This window comes from Rattus rattus, chromosome 1 (assembly GCF_011064425.1).
Source record: "Rattus rattus isolate New Zealand chromosome 1, Rrattus_CSIRO_v1, whole genome shotgun sequence".
Classification (NCBI taxonomy): Eukaryota; Metazoa; Chordata; class Mammalia; order Rodentia; family Muridae; genus Rattus; species Rattus rattus.
This window is the reverse complement of record NC_046154.1, coordinates 200,253,832-200,271,847: the sequence shown is the minus strand read 5'-3', so window position 1 is coordinate 200,271,847 and position 18,016 is coordinate 200,253,832. Positions and strand designations below refer to the sequence as shown.

General features: G+C 44.3%; 1 protein-coding gene across 2 annotated transcripts in view; it reads left to right on the top strand.

Annotated features, from left to right (window-relative positions):
• The window catches only part of Srgap1 (SLIT-ROBO Rho GTPase activating protein 1), a 265,489-nt gene that overhangs the window by 209,126 nt on the left and 38,347 nt on the right, over window positions 1–18,016 (top strand). The window contains exons 9-14 of one of the 2 annotated variants that reach the window (XM_032913187.1): window positions 1,596–1,793; window positions 2,447–2,531; window positions 9,897–9,924; window positions 13,016–13,049; window positions 15,968–16,028; window positions 16,170–16,247. In XM_032913187.1, the coding sequence (XP_032769078.1) occupies window positions 1,596–1,793; window positions 2,447–2,531; window positions 9,897–9,924; window positions 13,016–13,049; window positions 15,968–16,028; window positions 16,170–16,247 (484 nt within the window). Of the gene's footprint in view, window positions 1–1,595; window positions 1,794–2,446; window positions 2,532–9,896; window positions 9,925–12,448; window positions 12,552–13,015; window positions 13,050–15,967; window positions 16,029–16,169; window positions 16,248–18,016 lie in introns of both variants that reach the window. The other variant, XM_032913180.1, reaches the window with a different exon arrangement.

Below are 18,016 nucleotides of genomic sequence, written 5' to 3'. Positions count from 1 at the left end.
AAGCTAAAGCCAAGAATGGGAAAATAATTACTAACATGAATCACAGCACTCATACCCCACTAGAACATTGATTGACAGGTTTCAACAAAGTATTCCCAAAGGGGATCCAGGCTGCCCTACACATATGATAGCATGCTCAAGCTCAAACAGCGGGAGGAAACCATGCAAGACCACTGCACACCAGCACAGTGGAAACCTACAGTGGCTTAAACTGAAAGGACGGACAGCGCCAACTGTCCACAAGGATGTAGCGTGACGGAAATCCCCCACCATGCTGACGGGAATATGAATCATCATTTTGGAGAACAGTCTGGCGTTTTCCATATACAGCAGTTGTGTCCATGTATGTGTGCCACCCTCTCTCCCCCAAAATGTATCCACTGCACTATAACTCATAAAAGACAAAACTAAAGCATAGACATCTGTCCATCACAGGGTGAATTATGATTTGTCCTTGCAGTAAATATCAAGTAATGGAATACGATATTTGCAAGAAATGAATCTCCCTGACGTTGAGCAAAAGGAATCAGATTTAAAATACATTCTGGGCTATTTCCATAAAATGCAGCTAACATGTTGGACAGTGGGGTGGTGAGGAGAGATGGATGTGTAGCTTCATACTGGGATGTTCGCTCTTAGCATATGTAAGTTCCTAGCTTTGGTACCCAATAAGGTAAAAAGAAAGGAAGCGAGGGGAGAGGAAGGTCAGTAGATGTACTGGGAGGAAGAAAAGCATGGGGGGCGGGATTGGAAGGATGGTGAGAGTATTGATCACGTGCACTTTTGGCTGGAGAGGTGATCACGTTGCGATTATTCATTGGACTCTAAACTTCTGTGTAGTGTTGAAACCGCTTTGTTCCCCCCGGGCGGGGCGGGTGGGCTTCCAGCTACTGGCCCAGGGGCTATCTTTGTATCCTCAAATGAAAGACACACACACACACACACACACACACACACACACACACACACACACACACAAGCTTATTTTAAATGCCTTATCTGGTACAAAGTCTGGGCACTCCTTAACCTTCCCTTGCTACCCCAGGCCCAATCCGGGAAGTGGCCAGTGGCCACTTAACAAATTCTTCCATGGCTGGTTGGCTTTCTCTCCTGCAGCTCCTGTGTCCCTCTGCATCTCCCCCCCCCCCAGTTATGCTGATTCCTCTCTCCTCCCTGCTGCGTCCTAGCCTACTCTAAGGGTTCTGCCTGTCTCCCTTTGCCCAGCCACTGGCCTCTGGCATCTTTACTGATCAATCAAAAACCAATTCAGGACAAGGACCGTTAGCCTTTGGACATGCAGATTCCCAATAGAATCAAAGCATTAGAACCAATCTCCAACCCTTATGGCCTGTGTATTTTTTTCTGTTTGCAGTTTTGCCTTAATTTAAAAGGTAAGAGTGAGTAGAAATGACACTGACTGTCTCCAGTGAGATGTACAGAAACACGGACTGGTGGTCTGAGGTCCAGTGGGCCTGGCTCTCTTTCCTTACCTACCATGCTCCGTAGTATTCTCTCCCTAACTGACCAACTCTCATGGAGTAGTATAGGGTTCACAGGACAGGATGCTAATGAGAGAAATGCATTTCTGTTCCCAGGTCAAGAAAACGACAGAAGCCACCCTCCAGACGATCCAAGATATGGTCACTATTGAGGACTACGATGTGTCCGAGTGCTTCCAGCACAGCCGATCCACAGAGTCTGTGAAGTCCACCGTGTCCGAAACCTATCTGAGTAAACCCAGCATCGCCAAGAGACGAGCTAACCAGCAAGAAACTGAGCAGTTCTACTTCATGGTGCGCCCACTCCCTGCCCCCCAACCTCTCTTGACAGAGCCTGGGACCACACTTGCCCAGTAATTTCTATAGTTAAGATGCCAGAGTCTTTCTGGAGGCCTTGATTTTAAAATATGGTCACCTGAGCACCCTCAAAGTTCCCGATTCAGCCAGTCTGGGTAGAGGTTAGGAGTTAGCGCCTCTCAAAAAACAGGCTGGGGGAGGGGAGCTACAGTACTGTGGGGATGTCTTATTGGTTTGCTCACCCATCTTACTTTTGAGTTGGATTTCTCTCTGAACCAGTGAGCACCTAGGGTCTTCCTGTTTCCAACACCACCCTAGTGGTTATGGGCACACCCTGAGTTTGGCCCTCCAGGCTACTTGCACAGTAATCACTTTCCCCCCCAAGTCCAGGCCTTGTCTGCTTTGACATGGGTGCACACCACAGGGGACTTTGCTGAAATGCAGCCTGTTTCAGCAGGACTGGGGCGGGGGAGTCCCGAGCCTGCATTTCCAACAGGCTCTCAAGAGAAGGCTGAGTCTGCTAGCCTAGAGATTACACTTTGAGTACAGAATCCTAGGAGACAGACAGGTAAAGTGGTAGGGTTTAACGACCCCCCTGGGAAGTTCCTTGACACTAGGAGGTCTTAAGTTCCTGCCTTGCCTTTCTGCAGAAACTTCGAGAGTTCCTGGAAGGCAGTAGCCTCATCACAAAGCTCCAAGCTAAGCACGACTTGCTGCAGAGGACTCTTGGAGAAGGTAGAGTACTGGGAGCAAATGGGGGAGCGGTCTGGCATGTGTGTCCTATCACGGGTGTTCTATGAAGCGCGTGAAGTCTGTGAGTGTGCGGCCCTGGAAATCATAGGATGCTGTCCTGTGATAAGATTTCAGTTGAACCGAGTTACCTGATAATTGTGTTCTCACTGAAGCCATTTTAATCTGGAAGGTAGGGCCAAGGAAGAGGAGTGACTCGGGTGGGGAGGTTCCATTGGGGAGGGACCCACAAGTACTGACCCCAGTCTCTGCCTTGGGCTTCTTTGTCCTCTAATCTCATCCTGTCCGTTTGAATGGGCTGGTACCTGTCTCATCTGTTGCCTTTTGGGATTCTAGAAACCAGTTTGTCCAGTCTGAGGAATCCTCTTTTTTTCATTAAGTATTTTTGGTAGTTGAGATATGATCTGATGGAATATGTATGATATATACAGATAGATGATAGATAGATAGATAGATAGATAGATAGATAGATAGATAGACAGACAGACACACACACACACACACAACACACACACACACACACACGTATATTGCAGCATCTGGTAACAGAAACAATAGCACTAAACACTAACAAAGCGTTCTCAGACATGTGTTATTACAAACCATATTCTCAACAGGGCCCTGCCAGTCTCCTCATCTTTCCGAGTGAGGAGACTGGAGTAGGGACACACTACAAACAGAGAGGACTACACAAACATGGCTTCTCTTCTCTGTCTTCATAAACATGTAGAAAGAAAAATGAGTACACATAGGCAAAGCTCTGGCTTATTTAAGGTCTCCGGGTCTAAAGCTTCGGTTTTCTGTTTACACTGGATCCTGCCGGGCATTGTACAAAATGAAAGGGGGCACTGCAGAAAGGGGTGGGGAATGAGAGGACAAGGTCAAGGTGTGTGAAGGCTGAATTCAAGAGCCTCCCAGAGCTGGAAAGGTGGCTCCGCCATTTTCATTACTTGTTGGGATCTGAGTTGGGTTCCCAGCACCCACCTGGTGGCTTACTCCAGTTCCTGCAAATCCGATGCCCTCTTCTGACCTCTTTAGGAAACACACACACACACACACACACACACAGAGAGAGAGAGAGAGAGAGAGAGAGAGAGAGAGAGAGAGAGAGAGAGAGAGGAGACTCACAAACATGCAGGCAATACACTCATGCACATAAAATAAAAATAAATCCTTTTTTTTTAAGAGATTCCCATCTTATACCTAAGTTCTTGCCTGCTGCCACGCTGGAACCTTTCTTGCCCATAAAGCAGTATATCCACCACCTCACCTTATGGTTTTCTCCTAAGAACCCCTCATCCTTAGAGAATGGCCGCAGGGCAAAAAGTTGTCATGCATGACTTCCGGTTCCCTGGGCTCCAAATTGAACCTAAAGAAAAAAGGGGGAGGGGTTTAAGTATTCAAAAGCATCAAGGTTAAAAGTCAAAACCAAAAAAACATACAAAAAAAAAAAAAAAAAAAGAACAAGTGCAGTGTGCCAACTTTAACTAAAATCTGAATCAAAAGGCAAAACTTATGAAGGCCATTTTAAGCGTAATGGGAAATGGATACGATCTACAGGTTAAATATTGCTGGCTTAGTTTTCTTCTGTGTTATAATTATACTATGGTTTTAAAGAAGAATGTCCTTACTCTTAAATTTAAAATAAAAAAAAAAAATTAAAAAAAAAAAGAGCTTGCTGGAATGCCACAATGTCCTGAACTTACTTCCTGGTATCATGGCTCAGGATTTTCTAAGGGACAGACAGACAGACAGACAATTGTGAAATCTAAGTGAAGATGGTCAAGAAATTTCTTGTACTGTTCTTTGATTTCTTCTGTAGGTTTAAACTTTATTTTTAAGCCTTTTTATCTTTGAACAGTTTTTCTTAAATAATCATGTCCTAGCCTCCCCCACCCCCTTTTTTTCTCATAATAAATTCCTTTTTTTCTTCCCATTTTCTGCAAGTGCCTGATATTTGGAACAATGCCCTCGAGGTCCTTTGCTGCCCCCAGAGCATAACTTCTCCTCAGTGTGGAGAAATGCTTGAAATGTTTTCAGACATGAAAGTGCCCCCTCTGAGACTGAGAGCCACTGTGGACATGGTGAGACCGGGGGCTCTGAGCCATGGGGTGTGCTCACTCTTGGCACCAAGAGCAGGCAAACGTTAACGTGGCTTGGAGCCACATTCTGAAGCTTTTATGGTAGTCATTCAGCATAAATTCTTTTATGTCTCCTAGAGAGAAAAGCCACACTGGTTAATGTTATTCTCCATGTCATTCTTGGATCGGGCTACATTTTGGCCTGTAGGCCGAGACCATTTGCCAAAGGCTGTCCTTAGACACACGGTGTAAAGCCATCATACCTTGTCAACACCAAGCCAGGATTCCTTTGTCTTGGAATTTCTTTCAGTGAGCTCCAGGGTCCCCATGACATAGCTTCATTATACTCCGTTATGTCTGTGGAAGGGACCTGGCTGGTTTTTGTCAGAGTAGCATGCTCAGACTGGCTACAGACCTGTCTGCTCTGCAGTAGCTTCTCCCAGCTTGACTGTCTGTCAGCTGCTGGTCACTCACTGCTGCTGGCTTTAACCCTCCAAGAAAAGCTGAGCATGAGATGCACACCCCACTTTTAAAAGGTTCACCCCGTGCAAGCCTGCTGGCTTTCTACGCAAGTCCTGTTCAGTGTTAGCAGGCTTACAGCAGAGGAGACTTAACCGAGTTAATGGTGCCTGTCCCGTGGAAAAACAGTCCAATGGTGAGTGAGCCCTTAGGAAGGGATCCAAGTCCCATCTGGTTAAATAAGGTTAGCAGTCCAGGGTAAGTGGTGGTTTGAGGACAGGCTTGACATTTGGGATAGGAATACCTCTGAATTCTCCCAGACTTAATGCTGCAAAAACTGCCTTCGGAGTAAAACAAATAGAGCCTAGCCCAGGGATTTAGCAGTTGATCGTCCACAGATGAAACTCTAACTACGGACATGTGTTTGGCCCGCCTTGCCGCCCCGTTCTTGGCAGGCTACCAGTGGCCCCGTCAGTTCTTTGATTTACAACACAGCAAAGCAACTGGATCAGACTCTTAAAGCGGCATTCTCTAAACTCACAATCCCAAGGCTTTAAAGGGTCCGGAAATAGAAAGACACGAATGGGCTCTGAAGGTCACCCTCTTCTTTCTCATCCCCACAAGGCTGCTCGATCTTTTAGGGATATGGTTTCTTTTTGAATAAAAGTTAAATCCCCCACAGTAAATGAGATATATAGTTAAAACTGGGACACCGATATTTTTTTTTTAATCTAGTAATGAGCCTTCCTGTTCATATCAGGTTCTTTGTGTGAGGTATTCGGAAGTAAGAGGGTGGAAATATCTATACAATTTTGCTACACAGAAATGTGACAGTGGGAACCAAGCTCTCTGTTACAATGTTTCTTGTCCTAGGCGTAAGGTTTTTTTGACAAAGGAATTAAGTAGGTTATCTTGGAATAATCCATTGTCTGTCTTTGAGTAGGAGTACAAATATTCTTTCAAAAGATAATCGGGTTGTAGATAATTATGTCTTTTTACAAAAGCACCACAGTAGTCTATGGTGTTTAAAAAAGAAAAATGGCTGGGAATTATTGCCACCGGGCCTTTATCAATCCTCATTAGGGGACGAATCAAAGATATCCCTGTCCAGTTCAAGCTAGATGGACTTTAAGGATTATTCTCTACCTTTTTTCTTTACCTAAGGTTGTTTGCAGCTTTCATTTTAAATACCATGCATTTAAATGCAAAAAGTAATTCACTTCACAATTCTGAAGTCAAATGGAAGAGAAACCAAAGAAGGCACTTATCCCTGGTTGTAGTCAAGGCACTTGGGAGACAGAGGCAGGAGGATGGATAGGGAGCCTGAAATACTGAGCAAGGCTGATCTCTATCTGAGCAACAACCCCCATGCCTGAAAAATTGTCCAAGGTGTTGTTTTTACAAAGAAAAAATAATTAATCCTGGATTTTTTTTTCCTCTCCAAATAGCTTATATGGGGTGGGAGGTGGGGGCTCCTTGCTTTTTAATAATTAAATAAGCTTCCAGAGGAAGTGATTGAAATCTAATCCCCAGACCACTGGACCCATTCACACTTCTTTTGGACAGTGAGTCTTCCTTGCTTGTGTGTTATCGATCTGTTACTGACAATACTGATTAAAAAATAAAACCTCATTCATCATTTGAGACACACTGAGGAATGTTATCTCCTGACAGGTGCTCTCAGTTCATCATTCAAAATGTATCTTGTGTAGGTTTTTAATCTTTTATCTCATACTATTAGCCATCAATGAAAGCAAAATGGTAGAAATCATCTTGTTCATCTTGTTCTCAATTTAGGAAATAATTAGTTGCAAAAATAGCAAAATTTCCAGGTTATAAGGTGTTTTACTTTTACTAATCATCCATTTCTCTAGCATCAAACCACATAAAAGTAATTAGGCCAGGCTCCCCAACTTAAATGTCTATTAATTTGCATATTCACATGTCTGTGTAATTTTGGTTTTTAATTGAATTTTTTCGCTATTTTGTATTTTATTTTAGCCATACTAGGCAGGTAAAGAGTACACTGGGATCCATTTCTTTCTTCTAAGATTGTTCAAGAGTGTTTTCCAAAGGGAAAACAAAAGTTAGGTTTGAGTGTGGATGTGCATGTAGTACACATGCCTATTCATGTGCATGTGTGCACATGTATGTGCAGGTGTCCATGCCTGTCTGCCCACATGCCTGTGGAGGTCTCAGAGGTCAGCACACAATATTATTCTTGGATCACACTGCACTATGTTTTTGAGACAGGATCTCCCACTGAAGTAAGGAGCTCGACAAGTTCTTAGGCTGGCCAGTGACCATCAGAGATCTTCCTGTCTCTACCCTACCAAGTCCTGGGCTTAGAGACATGTGCCATGATCATGATGCTCAGTTTTGTCATGGGTGTTGGGATCTGAACTCACACTCTCATACTTCATGGCAGACACTTTACCAACTAAACCACCTCCCCTGCCCAGAAACTTAGCTTTTAGTTTATGTGTGTGTGAGTGTGTGTGTGTGTGTGTATGTGTGTGTCTGTGAGTGTGTGTGTGTGTGTAAGTATGCATGCAAGTGTCTCTACATGTCTTTGTGTGCATGTGAGTGTGTCTCTGTGTATGAATGTGACTGTGTACACATTTGTGTGTGTATGTGCATGTTTCTGTGTGTTTGTATGTGTGTGTGTGCATGTGTGTGTCTCTGTGTGTGAATGTGACTGTGTACATGTCTGTGTGTGAATGTACATGTCTCTCTCTCTCTCCCCTTCTCTCTCTCTCTCTCTCTCTTTGTGTGTGTGTGTGTGTGTGTGTGTGTGTGTGTGTGTGTGTGTGTGTGTGTTGGTGATGAGGATTGAATTCACAGTCTGTTGACCACTCAGCCAGTGCTCTACCGATGAGCTACATCCCCACCCCAACACCCATGTTTTTTAAGGTAGTGTAGTATAATACTTGTGATTTCAGATCTGTAACTTAAACAAACCTCAACCCTACTGTCAGGCCCACACTATACTAACAGGACCTGGGATGGGTCATGCTCTCCTGTGCTCAGTAACAACAATAGAAGCTACCTCATAAAAATTGTCATGAGGGGCTGGAGAGATGGCTCAGCGGTTAAGAGCACTGTCTGCTCTTCCAGAGGTCCTGAGTTCAATTCCCAGTAACCACATGGTGGCTCACAACCATGTGTCATGGAATCCGACACATGTCTGAAGACAGCTGCAGTGTACTCAAAATAAATAGAATAAGTAATTTTTAAAACGTTGTTATGAAAATTGCAAGTTAACATGTTTAATATGAAGGGCTTAGGTCATGTACCATACAAATACTTTTCCCAAGGGGGCAGAAGCAAGAAGTTTAGGAGTTCTAGGCCAGCCTCCGTACCAAGGTTACTTATTGCCACTGTGCCTCAAGGTTAGTAAGTACACAGTGCAAATACCGAACAGAACTTCTTGCTTATTTAATGATTGGGATATTTAGTCAAATAGTTTCTGATCTGTTCTGACTAATATATCACACTGATGTCATAAGAAAGCAGATAACATGACCAACAGACAAACCAGACTGTCTGTACCTCCAGTGCTTTGCTCATCCTACTGAGGGTGGTCTCAGCCAGCTCCTACTGCCTCAGCACCACCGAAATGATGGCCATTCTGAAGCTTGTCTTCCCTCCGACTGAACCCAGTCTAACCCAGCTCCCCACAGACGTCTCCACTGGGATATCCATAAAGTGCCACATACCACACTCAGCTCCCTCCTGCTCTGCCTGGGAACTAATCCTGCCAGCACTTGCAGTGGCTCAGATCTGTGTGAAGAATGACGTCCCCTGATACAAGTCTGTGGTCCCCTGTTTAATCAACACATATCAAGTATTTCGAGTTACTTCTTATTCCAGAACAGGTGATAGAGACACGGGCCCCGCTGTGGTCTAGCGGAGTTCACCAGCACCCGCTAGTTGTGCGCTGAGCCTTGTCCTATAGGTCTGAATCGCTGTGTCGCGTGATGGGCCGGGCTCACCCACCTGTGCTACAACTCGAGGCCTTTCTCTGCCAGATGTAGCTTCAGACTCCTTCAGGGCTGTGTCCTCATTTTGTAAACAAACCAGCCGAATGGTTCTACCGGCCCACCCCTTAGCACGCTGTCCCTGAATGCATGAAGAGCCTACAGGCAGCCATGGACGCTTACAAACGTAAAATGAACACAGACCGTGTGCATTCTAGAACAATGCAGTCCTGTCATTTGCAAGAAGCAGCAGCTGGTGGTTTCAATGACAGAACTCTGAAAGGCTCTTAGCTTACAAGGTGGTAAAATGTAGTGTAACTTCATATGTTTGTATGTTATTGTCTGTGTCGGCTCAGCTTAAGGAACACAGTTCTCTCCCAGTGCCCTGATTTCAAACTACAGAAAGCACATCAACGTAGTCAAAGGGAAACTGAGTTCGCCCCACCTTGTTTGCTTCTCTGTCACTCAGAGCAGCAAATAGCTAGCAGGAAGCTTTCAGACATGCTTTGCGTGTATTTTATGTGTAAACTTGAAGTTACGATCAAGCAGCAATTTCTGGTTTTAAAAAAAAGAGTGAAACTGCCTCCAATTGCCAAATGAAACCTGTTTCTCTAACCTACAGAATTTGATACATTTTGGACTGAGATGTTGTGAAAATAATGACTTTGAATTATCTTATTATCATCTGCTACTCACATCCTCTCTACCACAAGATCTGTGGCTCTTTGCTAACTGGACATCCTGGGAAAACAGATGAGCACAGATTATCAACTCCAACCCCTGAGTCCGCCTGGCTAATTATTTTGTTTATTTTTTTATTTTTTTGGCAGGTCATAGAGCTGAATACATGACTACAAGGTAGGAAGATACTTTATCATAATCTGTGGTCTCTTCTCTTTAACGGGAGCAGCTAACGACTATAGCAGATAGTCTGGGCATGACGAAGCTCAGGGCCTTGAAATGCCTGGGGTCCTCAGACAAGGGCTCTGACAAAACCAAGGTTGTCTTCCATGGAATCGCAAAGTTCCTTGGTAAGCCGTTGGACCCGAGTGAGCAGGCTTAATTCATCTAATCCCAAACACATTAACTTTTTTAAAAAATAGATTGACGACACTTTTGGCATGACAATTTAGCTAGCAAGTAATAGGTGTGTGTACCAACTCCCTTAGTAAGTAGTAACAATAACCTGCTTCCGGCTCCTGCTACACTTCCTACTATCTGAAAACTACAGATATATTGAAATTTGGGGACTTTAACCTCTGATTCTAAAATGTAACTTCTAACACCTGTGGCAAATCCTCCTTCCCCTCACCCTGCACCCACCCACAAGGACTGTGAATCTCCTTGCTGGAATATCTGGAAGCAGGTTCTGATTTGAGTTGGAGAACATTTATGATGACCTTTGTTTCTCTGTGGTGTTATTTGCACACCAGCCAGACACCGCAGGAGCTGATGTGGCAAAACTCCGAGCGTTTGAGGCTGTGTTCTGTTTGAGGCTAGAAGCAGGTGAAGCTCTTTAACACTGGGGCCTTCTGGTTTCTGTATCCGATGCTTTGATGTCCTGAGCCCTTGCTCGTTCTGGAGAGACCATCTTTGGAAGTTTGCCAGAACGGCCTTCCAAGTCTAAGTTTCAACATGCAGACTAGCTCATCCGGAGCCTGCTCTGATTGGCTCTTTCACTCAGGGCCACCATGCCTGGACACCCCACTGCCAGGCACCAGACAACCTCCTTGCTGCAGAAGCTACCCAGGTCATCCAAACTATACAATTCAGTCATTGCTTTCCGCGCTGTACCCGTTCCTTCCCACGAAAGCCACAGTAAAGAACGCTTTTCACCTTCTCCGCCCTCCTCCGTCTCCTGACCAGCCTTTGAGCTGCCCGCAGTTCCCACCCACTCCGTGGTGGAGTGCCAGAGCAGCCCTGCCTTTGAGTGCTGTAACGAAGCGCTGTCTCTTCAGGGGCAGTCACCCCTTGATACTAAAATCTGCAGCAGAAAAACACTTATAAGATAATGAAAACGTGACGGTATCTAGTAAATCTGACCAGGCTTTTGGCAGCTCGTTGCCTGAGTCCTTCACACCTGCCGCATCCCTTTTCGTGCGCAGCATGGAATTTAGAGTATAAAAATAGCTGAGAAATGTTAACTGGGGAAGGACAAGGCGTAGGTCCCCCACACATTTCTGTGTATTTGTAAAGGCTCCTTTTAAATCCCAGGCACCACAGGGCTTCGGGTGCTGCTGGCTCTGTACCCCATTAGTCATAGCCCCCCTGCTGGGAGATTCTGGGAGTGTAGCCTTGAAAGGCTGTATCCGCAGGTTTGTTCTCTCGTACACATGCTGATTGCAGTGCCAATATCTAATGAGCTCTTCAGGGTTTCACATAAATTCCTTGGGATTTTTTTTTGTTTTTAAACTGGACTTTCTGAACTTGAGCCAACTGAACTTCAGAGGTCATTCGTCTAAAGAATCCGGCTTCACGAAGGGTTACACAGTCTCTAGGCACGGCAGTCCTTCTCCTGTCTGTTTTGCAGAGGTTTACCAGCAGAGATACAGAAATTGAGTCTGATCATTGTGGTCCTTCCTCTTCTCCTCTAAGGGGAAAGAGCAGAAGAGGCTGCCTCCTTCTAATTATACTGCGAGTTGATTGGTGCAGGCTTTCCCAGTAAAGCATGTGGCACACTGGATGTGATATGCCTGAAAGACCAGCTTATCCACCAGAGCAAACAGACAGGAGAGCCCAGAACAACACAAAGGGTGTGACCTACTGTCCCACCAATATGTGGGCAAGGGCATCCTGCATTCAGCAGAAACAGTAACTCCTGTATGTCTAGGGCCCCACAGCCAGAAACCATATTGACACCAGACCCTAATTTTCCCAGGGGTGATCTGTTAATAAGAATATGTACACAAAATGAAATCCCATTGATGCCTAAGGAATACTGAGCAGTGCAGTGCTACCTGCGTTGAAGAGTTATGACCTAACCGAAAATATTTTTAATTTCTCATCTGGAAATCTCTCGATGCCCTTTTACATTTGTGTTTCGGTATATAACTCGTGAGCCAAACAGAAACGTGGCTTTACCACATTTGGCTAGATAGCTCAGCATAGCCATTCACAGTGCTCACCATATTTAAGAAGATATAAAAATTAAAAACTCCAGTTCTAGCACGTAGAAGCACCATAGTCTAAACCCAGTAGTCTAAATGAATAATTCCTGTGTTCTTAAAAGCAGATTGAAGGAGAGGGGTGGGAGTGTTTGTTCCTGGGCTGGGGTGGGGAAGGAACCCAGGATCCCTGGTTTTGTTATTTTGATAAGACCTAGGGGTATTTCATTGATTGTCTGATTTCTGCCATGCTCAGTAATTATGTTCCCTTCCCTTAGGCCTCCAAACGTCCCCCCTAAGCCCCAGAAACACAGGAAGTCCAGGCCCCGCTCCCAGTATAATGCTAAGTTGTTTAATGGGGATTTGGAGACATTCGTCAAGGTACAGCACCAGCCACCACTGGGTGGCTGACCCCCACGCTTCTCACTATAATGGCCTCAGCCTCCTGCGAATGAGGCAGGTCATTATGTCTGTCCTGGGGCTCTTCGCTTTCCCAGAAAATCAATATAATATTTCCTGAAGTCAGAGGGACAAGAATGTTGGGACTGAGAACCTTCTGAAGAAAATGAATGAATGTGCATGTTATCATATGGCAAAGGAAAGAGTATTCTCTTTCCAAGCCAAAAACTGTAGGAGAAGGAAAAGATAAACAAAATAAAAAATATTCTCTTGAGTTGTGCCAATGAGATGGCACGGTATAAATCCGTGTTTAGACGCACTCTCGTGACTTAAGGAATTCATTATATTGGATAAATTTTGTACGGCCCTGAAGTCTGAATCTTGTATCTCTGCCGTGTTTACTCTCTGTCTCCTTTCTCATCCTGTATTTCTGATAATGCTTCTAGCCGGGGACGAAGGAACTCTCACGCAAGACACCAGGTACCGTGCTGAACGGAAACAAGAGCCTCTACGCCTTGCCATCACTCACAAGCCATACCCATACTTTGCTTTAACTAGAGTTTTGAAGCTCTTTAAAAGAAAAATGTTTGCAGTTAGAAATTAGACAGCTTATAAACAGGCTTTACTTAGAAAGAAAAAAAAAAACTGTGCAGATCAGACACTAATTGAAAGATAACAATCCTCACCAGTAAGAAGGGATAGCAGTTTCTACCTGCTGTGTTTGGCAAACGTATCAGATCTGAGGGAAAGTCATTTAATATGGAATTATGAATTCTGATATAAAGCACATGAAAAAGAGACTTTCCCATTAGAGATAACATTTCATGAGATGGCCTGCAGTGTTTTTGAAGACTGACTACAGTAGAAAAGGTACATTTTTAAATATTTTATAAAGTCCATGAATTATATGTTATAGATATATTACCTCCTTTAAAGATAGAGCTATTCATTAAACCTGTGAACTAATGGTTAAAAGGCTCACACTACCGTGTATGCGTGTGTGTGCCTGCCTCATACATGACCCTTCAATACATTCTTGTATATGTGCATACAGAAGAGAAATTAGAAGCTGGGGCGGGGGATGGGGAGAGGGTTGAAAGAGGCCCTAACCCTGAAATCAAATGAAGAGCCACTGGACAACCTAGACAGCAATCCCAAAGCCATTGCCTCGAGCCTTAAGCTCCTATTGACTCTAATTTAATACAACATTATTGTCAAATTTGACTTGATTATCTAGTTTCCTGGCCTATAGCTTATAGGCAGGGGCTATTTAGACAGAATGAGAGAAATAATTAAGGGGAGGCATCAAGATGTGCCCCTGAGGGCCTGGCAGGGAGGAGGGAGAAGGTAGGAAAGCCAGAAGCAGATGGACCATCTCGCTCCCTTTGCCGGTGTGGTGTGGTGTGGGAACAGCTGTGTCAGACAGTGCACATATGAGAGATTTTGAAAATTCTTCACTAACAGCTAACAGTGAAAGGGAAGCAAATTGACTAACTATAAGAAAGGCTAAGGCAGTTATTGTGAGCAATCTGTTCTGGGAGTCTTTGGTAGCCCGGAACCCAGGGGTACAGAGGTCTCTCTCTGCACCACTGAGATGTACTTCTGAGCTCTCCCAAATTGAACCACAAAAGGGCAATAATAGCAAAACCACCTTCTCGTAGGGAAAGAGACACACAGAGAGATGTTTGAATGGTGGTGGCTGGAAGACAGCCCATAATTTTATTCCTTATATTCTACCCAAACATCTGGCATCCGTGAATTTAAATTAAAATGCTAGTTACATTTTTACTATAAAACGTACTGTATCTAAATGAAGTGCTAATCTTTTTAATAGATTAGCAGCTATCTACGTGAATGTCAAGAGGAAAATGTTTAATTTAATACCACAGAAATGTAATACTCTGTTTAGAACTTTCTGAATGCAAACAGTTTTCTTCTGTTCTTTCATTCTCTGTCTCTATGCTAAGTCCAGCAGAGATGTAAACTAACCCTTTCATCCCTCACAATTAAGTATTTGTTGCTCTTTTAAATTACACTGTGACATGAATTGTTTATAAAATGTTACTTCCATTAAACCATGCTTGTGTCTTACAGAAAAAGATCCCTCCGAGTGTTCAGTAAACGTTTGGTGTAATTACACCACTGTTCATTAGCCAACCAGACTTCACTAAAATACATTTTAGTTTTTGGTGTTTTTTTTTTAAGGCTCCTCTTTAAGGAATTAATAAAATGTATGCCACTAAAATAAATGAACTAATTAGAGAAACCTAATTTGACCTCCAGAAGTAATTGAAACATTAAGCGTTTTATCCACAGATTGCCATAAAGTTCTATCTTAAGAAGTCCACTGCCCGCTCTGGAGACAGTGAAGACATCTGGGGAGATACATCATTCCCACTCTTTGCTTCCCAGCTGGACTGGAAAAGTTAACAGGTCCCCAGTTGTCCTAGTATGTTAAGACTAAGTTCTTAAACATTTGAGAATAAAACTCCTCCTCATGGGTGTGTGCCCAATGCCAGCTAATCCCTTTCAAGTTCCATGTTTGCTGGAAAGATCTAATTCCTAAAAGATCAGTCTTAAAAGTACATGTAAATCAACACCATCCCCAGTAATTCTTTTTAACTCTTGGTGCATGCCGTCCATCCATGTTTAACTGGCCTCCGGGGCCCCTCCATCTCATGAGCCAGCCTACACCCATGGTTTCCAAAGCACTTCCAGCGTTTAAGTAAAGGGCAATGAGCATTTTGCAAGGTGTGGACCAAGAAGGCCAAAGCAGCCTTCCTCGTCTTCAACCTAAAGATGGGTTTAGTTTTATAAGGAAAAGTAAGCTCTGATGCAGGCTAAGTAAATACATAATGCACTTTCATTACCCACGAGACAGTGTGTGACCACCACCACCTAGGTGGTGTCTCAGGGATGTGGTGGAGAGAGTCCTAAGAATCAACAGCTGATCAGATAGAAGACGCTACAACTGAAACACTTAGTGCTCTTCTTACAAGCTCCACACCAATCAACTGGAGATAACCTCTCAAAATGAGTTATTCATTCCAACGTTTAAATTAAAGGAAAACACTGATGTTAGGTTTTGGTTTTGTTGCTCTTGTCTGAGGCAAAGGTGTTACAATGTATTCATTCTGGCTTCTAACTCAGCCTCCTGGCTGCCGGAATTACAGCCACCACTCCCAGTATGAATTAGCCTCTTCACATCTCTAGGCTTAGCAAGACAAGCTGAAGCCTTCTTATGGTAAATGTATTTTATTTAGCTTGCCTCAGAACTGAAATATACCTTTGTTCGAGTATAACTCTTTCCACTTTTTTTTGATGCTGTTAATTCTTTACGAAGGATTTTTTTTTCTCCATGTGACCCAGCCTTCTCTGGTTTCCATCTCTCTCCCCAGGACTCAGGCCAGGTTATCCCTCTCATCGTGGAAAGCTGCATCCGATTCATCAATCTCTATGGTAAGCACTCATCAATGTAGAATCCTTATTTAAAAGCAAGCAGTGGGGTTTCAATGAGTGTGTCTGTTTTGCTGGGAGAAAAGAAAAAACTGGTTCTAGAACGCAAGGCATGTTGCTTACTCTCTGTTCTGTTACCCATAGGCCTTCAGCATCAGGGCATTTTCAGAGTGTCTGGTTCCCAGGTGGAAGTGAACGATATCAAGAATTCTTTCGAGAGAGGTAACTGTGTCTCTCCCCATAGGCAAGCATGCTGAAAAATCACCTTCTGTCTTCCCCCTGGTGCACTCTGCACAGCCCCCAAACCTCCGTCTTGCATGGGCCTCGTTGTGGGAGTCGGGGCATGGTTGTTCCAAATTCTGTGCAAAGTAGAAAGACCTATGAAGTTTTATCCTCTGGTTTAGGACTCACATTGACTCATAGGACATGCCCATGACATATGGCACCTGACAGGGTTCTAGAAAGGGGTAGACTGGCCCCACCCTACATGGCGAGGGAATGGAGACATCTTCCAACTTCCCATCCCTGTCAACAGCTCTCTCCTATTCCCAGATCATACTCCCTTGCTATGACAGGGTTGGTATCTCTCCTGTGTACCAATTGGCTGAGATGCAAGTTCTACTAAACTGCTATGGAGTACATTCTAGTTAGCAAGACACACACCGATCTATCGTCAGGAAGACCCAGAATGGAATCGGTCTCTGGTCTCTTTCATTATCGATGATGGGATTCAGCCAAGAGACTCCAGTCTTAAGAACAAACTTAACTGCAAGGTTGTCAAATCATTCAGGTGTGACCTGCAAAAATATCGACCCCTTCAATGATGCAATTGGTTATCAATGCTCCCCAGTTATCATGGTTTTGCATTGATGGCATCTATGTTGGGGTTCATCTGTGTCTTCTTCTGCTGGACAGCCAGGGCAAATGTGTGTGTGTGTGTGTGTGTGTGTGTGTGTGTGTGTGTGTGTGTGTGTGTATGTGTGTGTGTGTGTGTGTTCCCTATTTCCCTGGCCAAGAGTTGCCATAGAGCCCTTTGAGGTTGAAAGAGTAAACTTGGCACCTCGGAGTTTCTTCCAGTTTCGAAATCTATGACCAGTCTTAGGTGTGGGACAGACCAGTCTCCAGGCAGCAGCTGAGCCTGCCACACCTTCCTGCACTGTGGTAGGGGCCAGGTGGAAGTGGCGAAGCGTAAGGCGCTTTGTGGTCACCACAGACCAATGAGTGCTTTGTTATTTTCTCTTGGAAACTCCTCTTGGTTTTGAATACCTCAAAGGGAAAAATGATGATGATGATGGTGGTGGTGGTGGTGGTGGTGGTGGTGGTGGTGATGGTGGTGGTGGTGGTGGTGATGATGATGGTGGTAATACAATTGTTTCTCTGAGCTCAGGTTCAGCAAGTTTCTCTGCCCTAGAAAACAGGAAAGGAAACAAGTCCCCCTGAGAATAACCTCCCCAAAGGCAAGCGTTAGCTAAAGTGTAATGGTTGCTCTGCATTGTGGGAAGGACGACTGGGGCTGCTGGTGTACAGTGGAGTTTGCCGTAAGCCTGTGTGCCATGCTGTGCCCCTGAAGGAGCCCAGTTCACATTCATTCCCTAGAAGGTGTGGTAAGCAGCCGGACAACTCATATGGTACATCTGTTTGCCATAAAGGAAACTCTGATTCTCATTGCAATTAATTCTTTTTAAATGTTCACTTTTCACACGAACTGTACGGTTTCGAATCCCCTGCCCTGATCCAGGAGTCACCCGCTATTGAAAGTAGCTTTCAAACACGCTGTAACCCCACCGTGCCACCTTGGAGATCACCTGCTTTGTTAGTGCAGGTGCCCACAATCACCGCCGTGTATTTCTGACAAATCCAGCCGACCTGGGTTGTGTGGCCAGACCAACCACAACAGTATCTTTCTGCCAGATGAGAAAGAAACTCCAAATGTAGATTTTTGAGTTAATGTCAACCTAAGCTTACTGATTTTTAGCTTTTAGAAAAACACT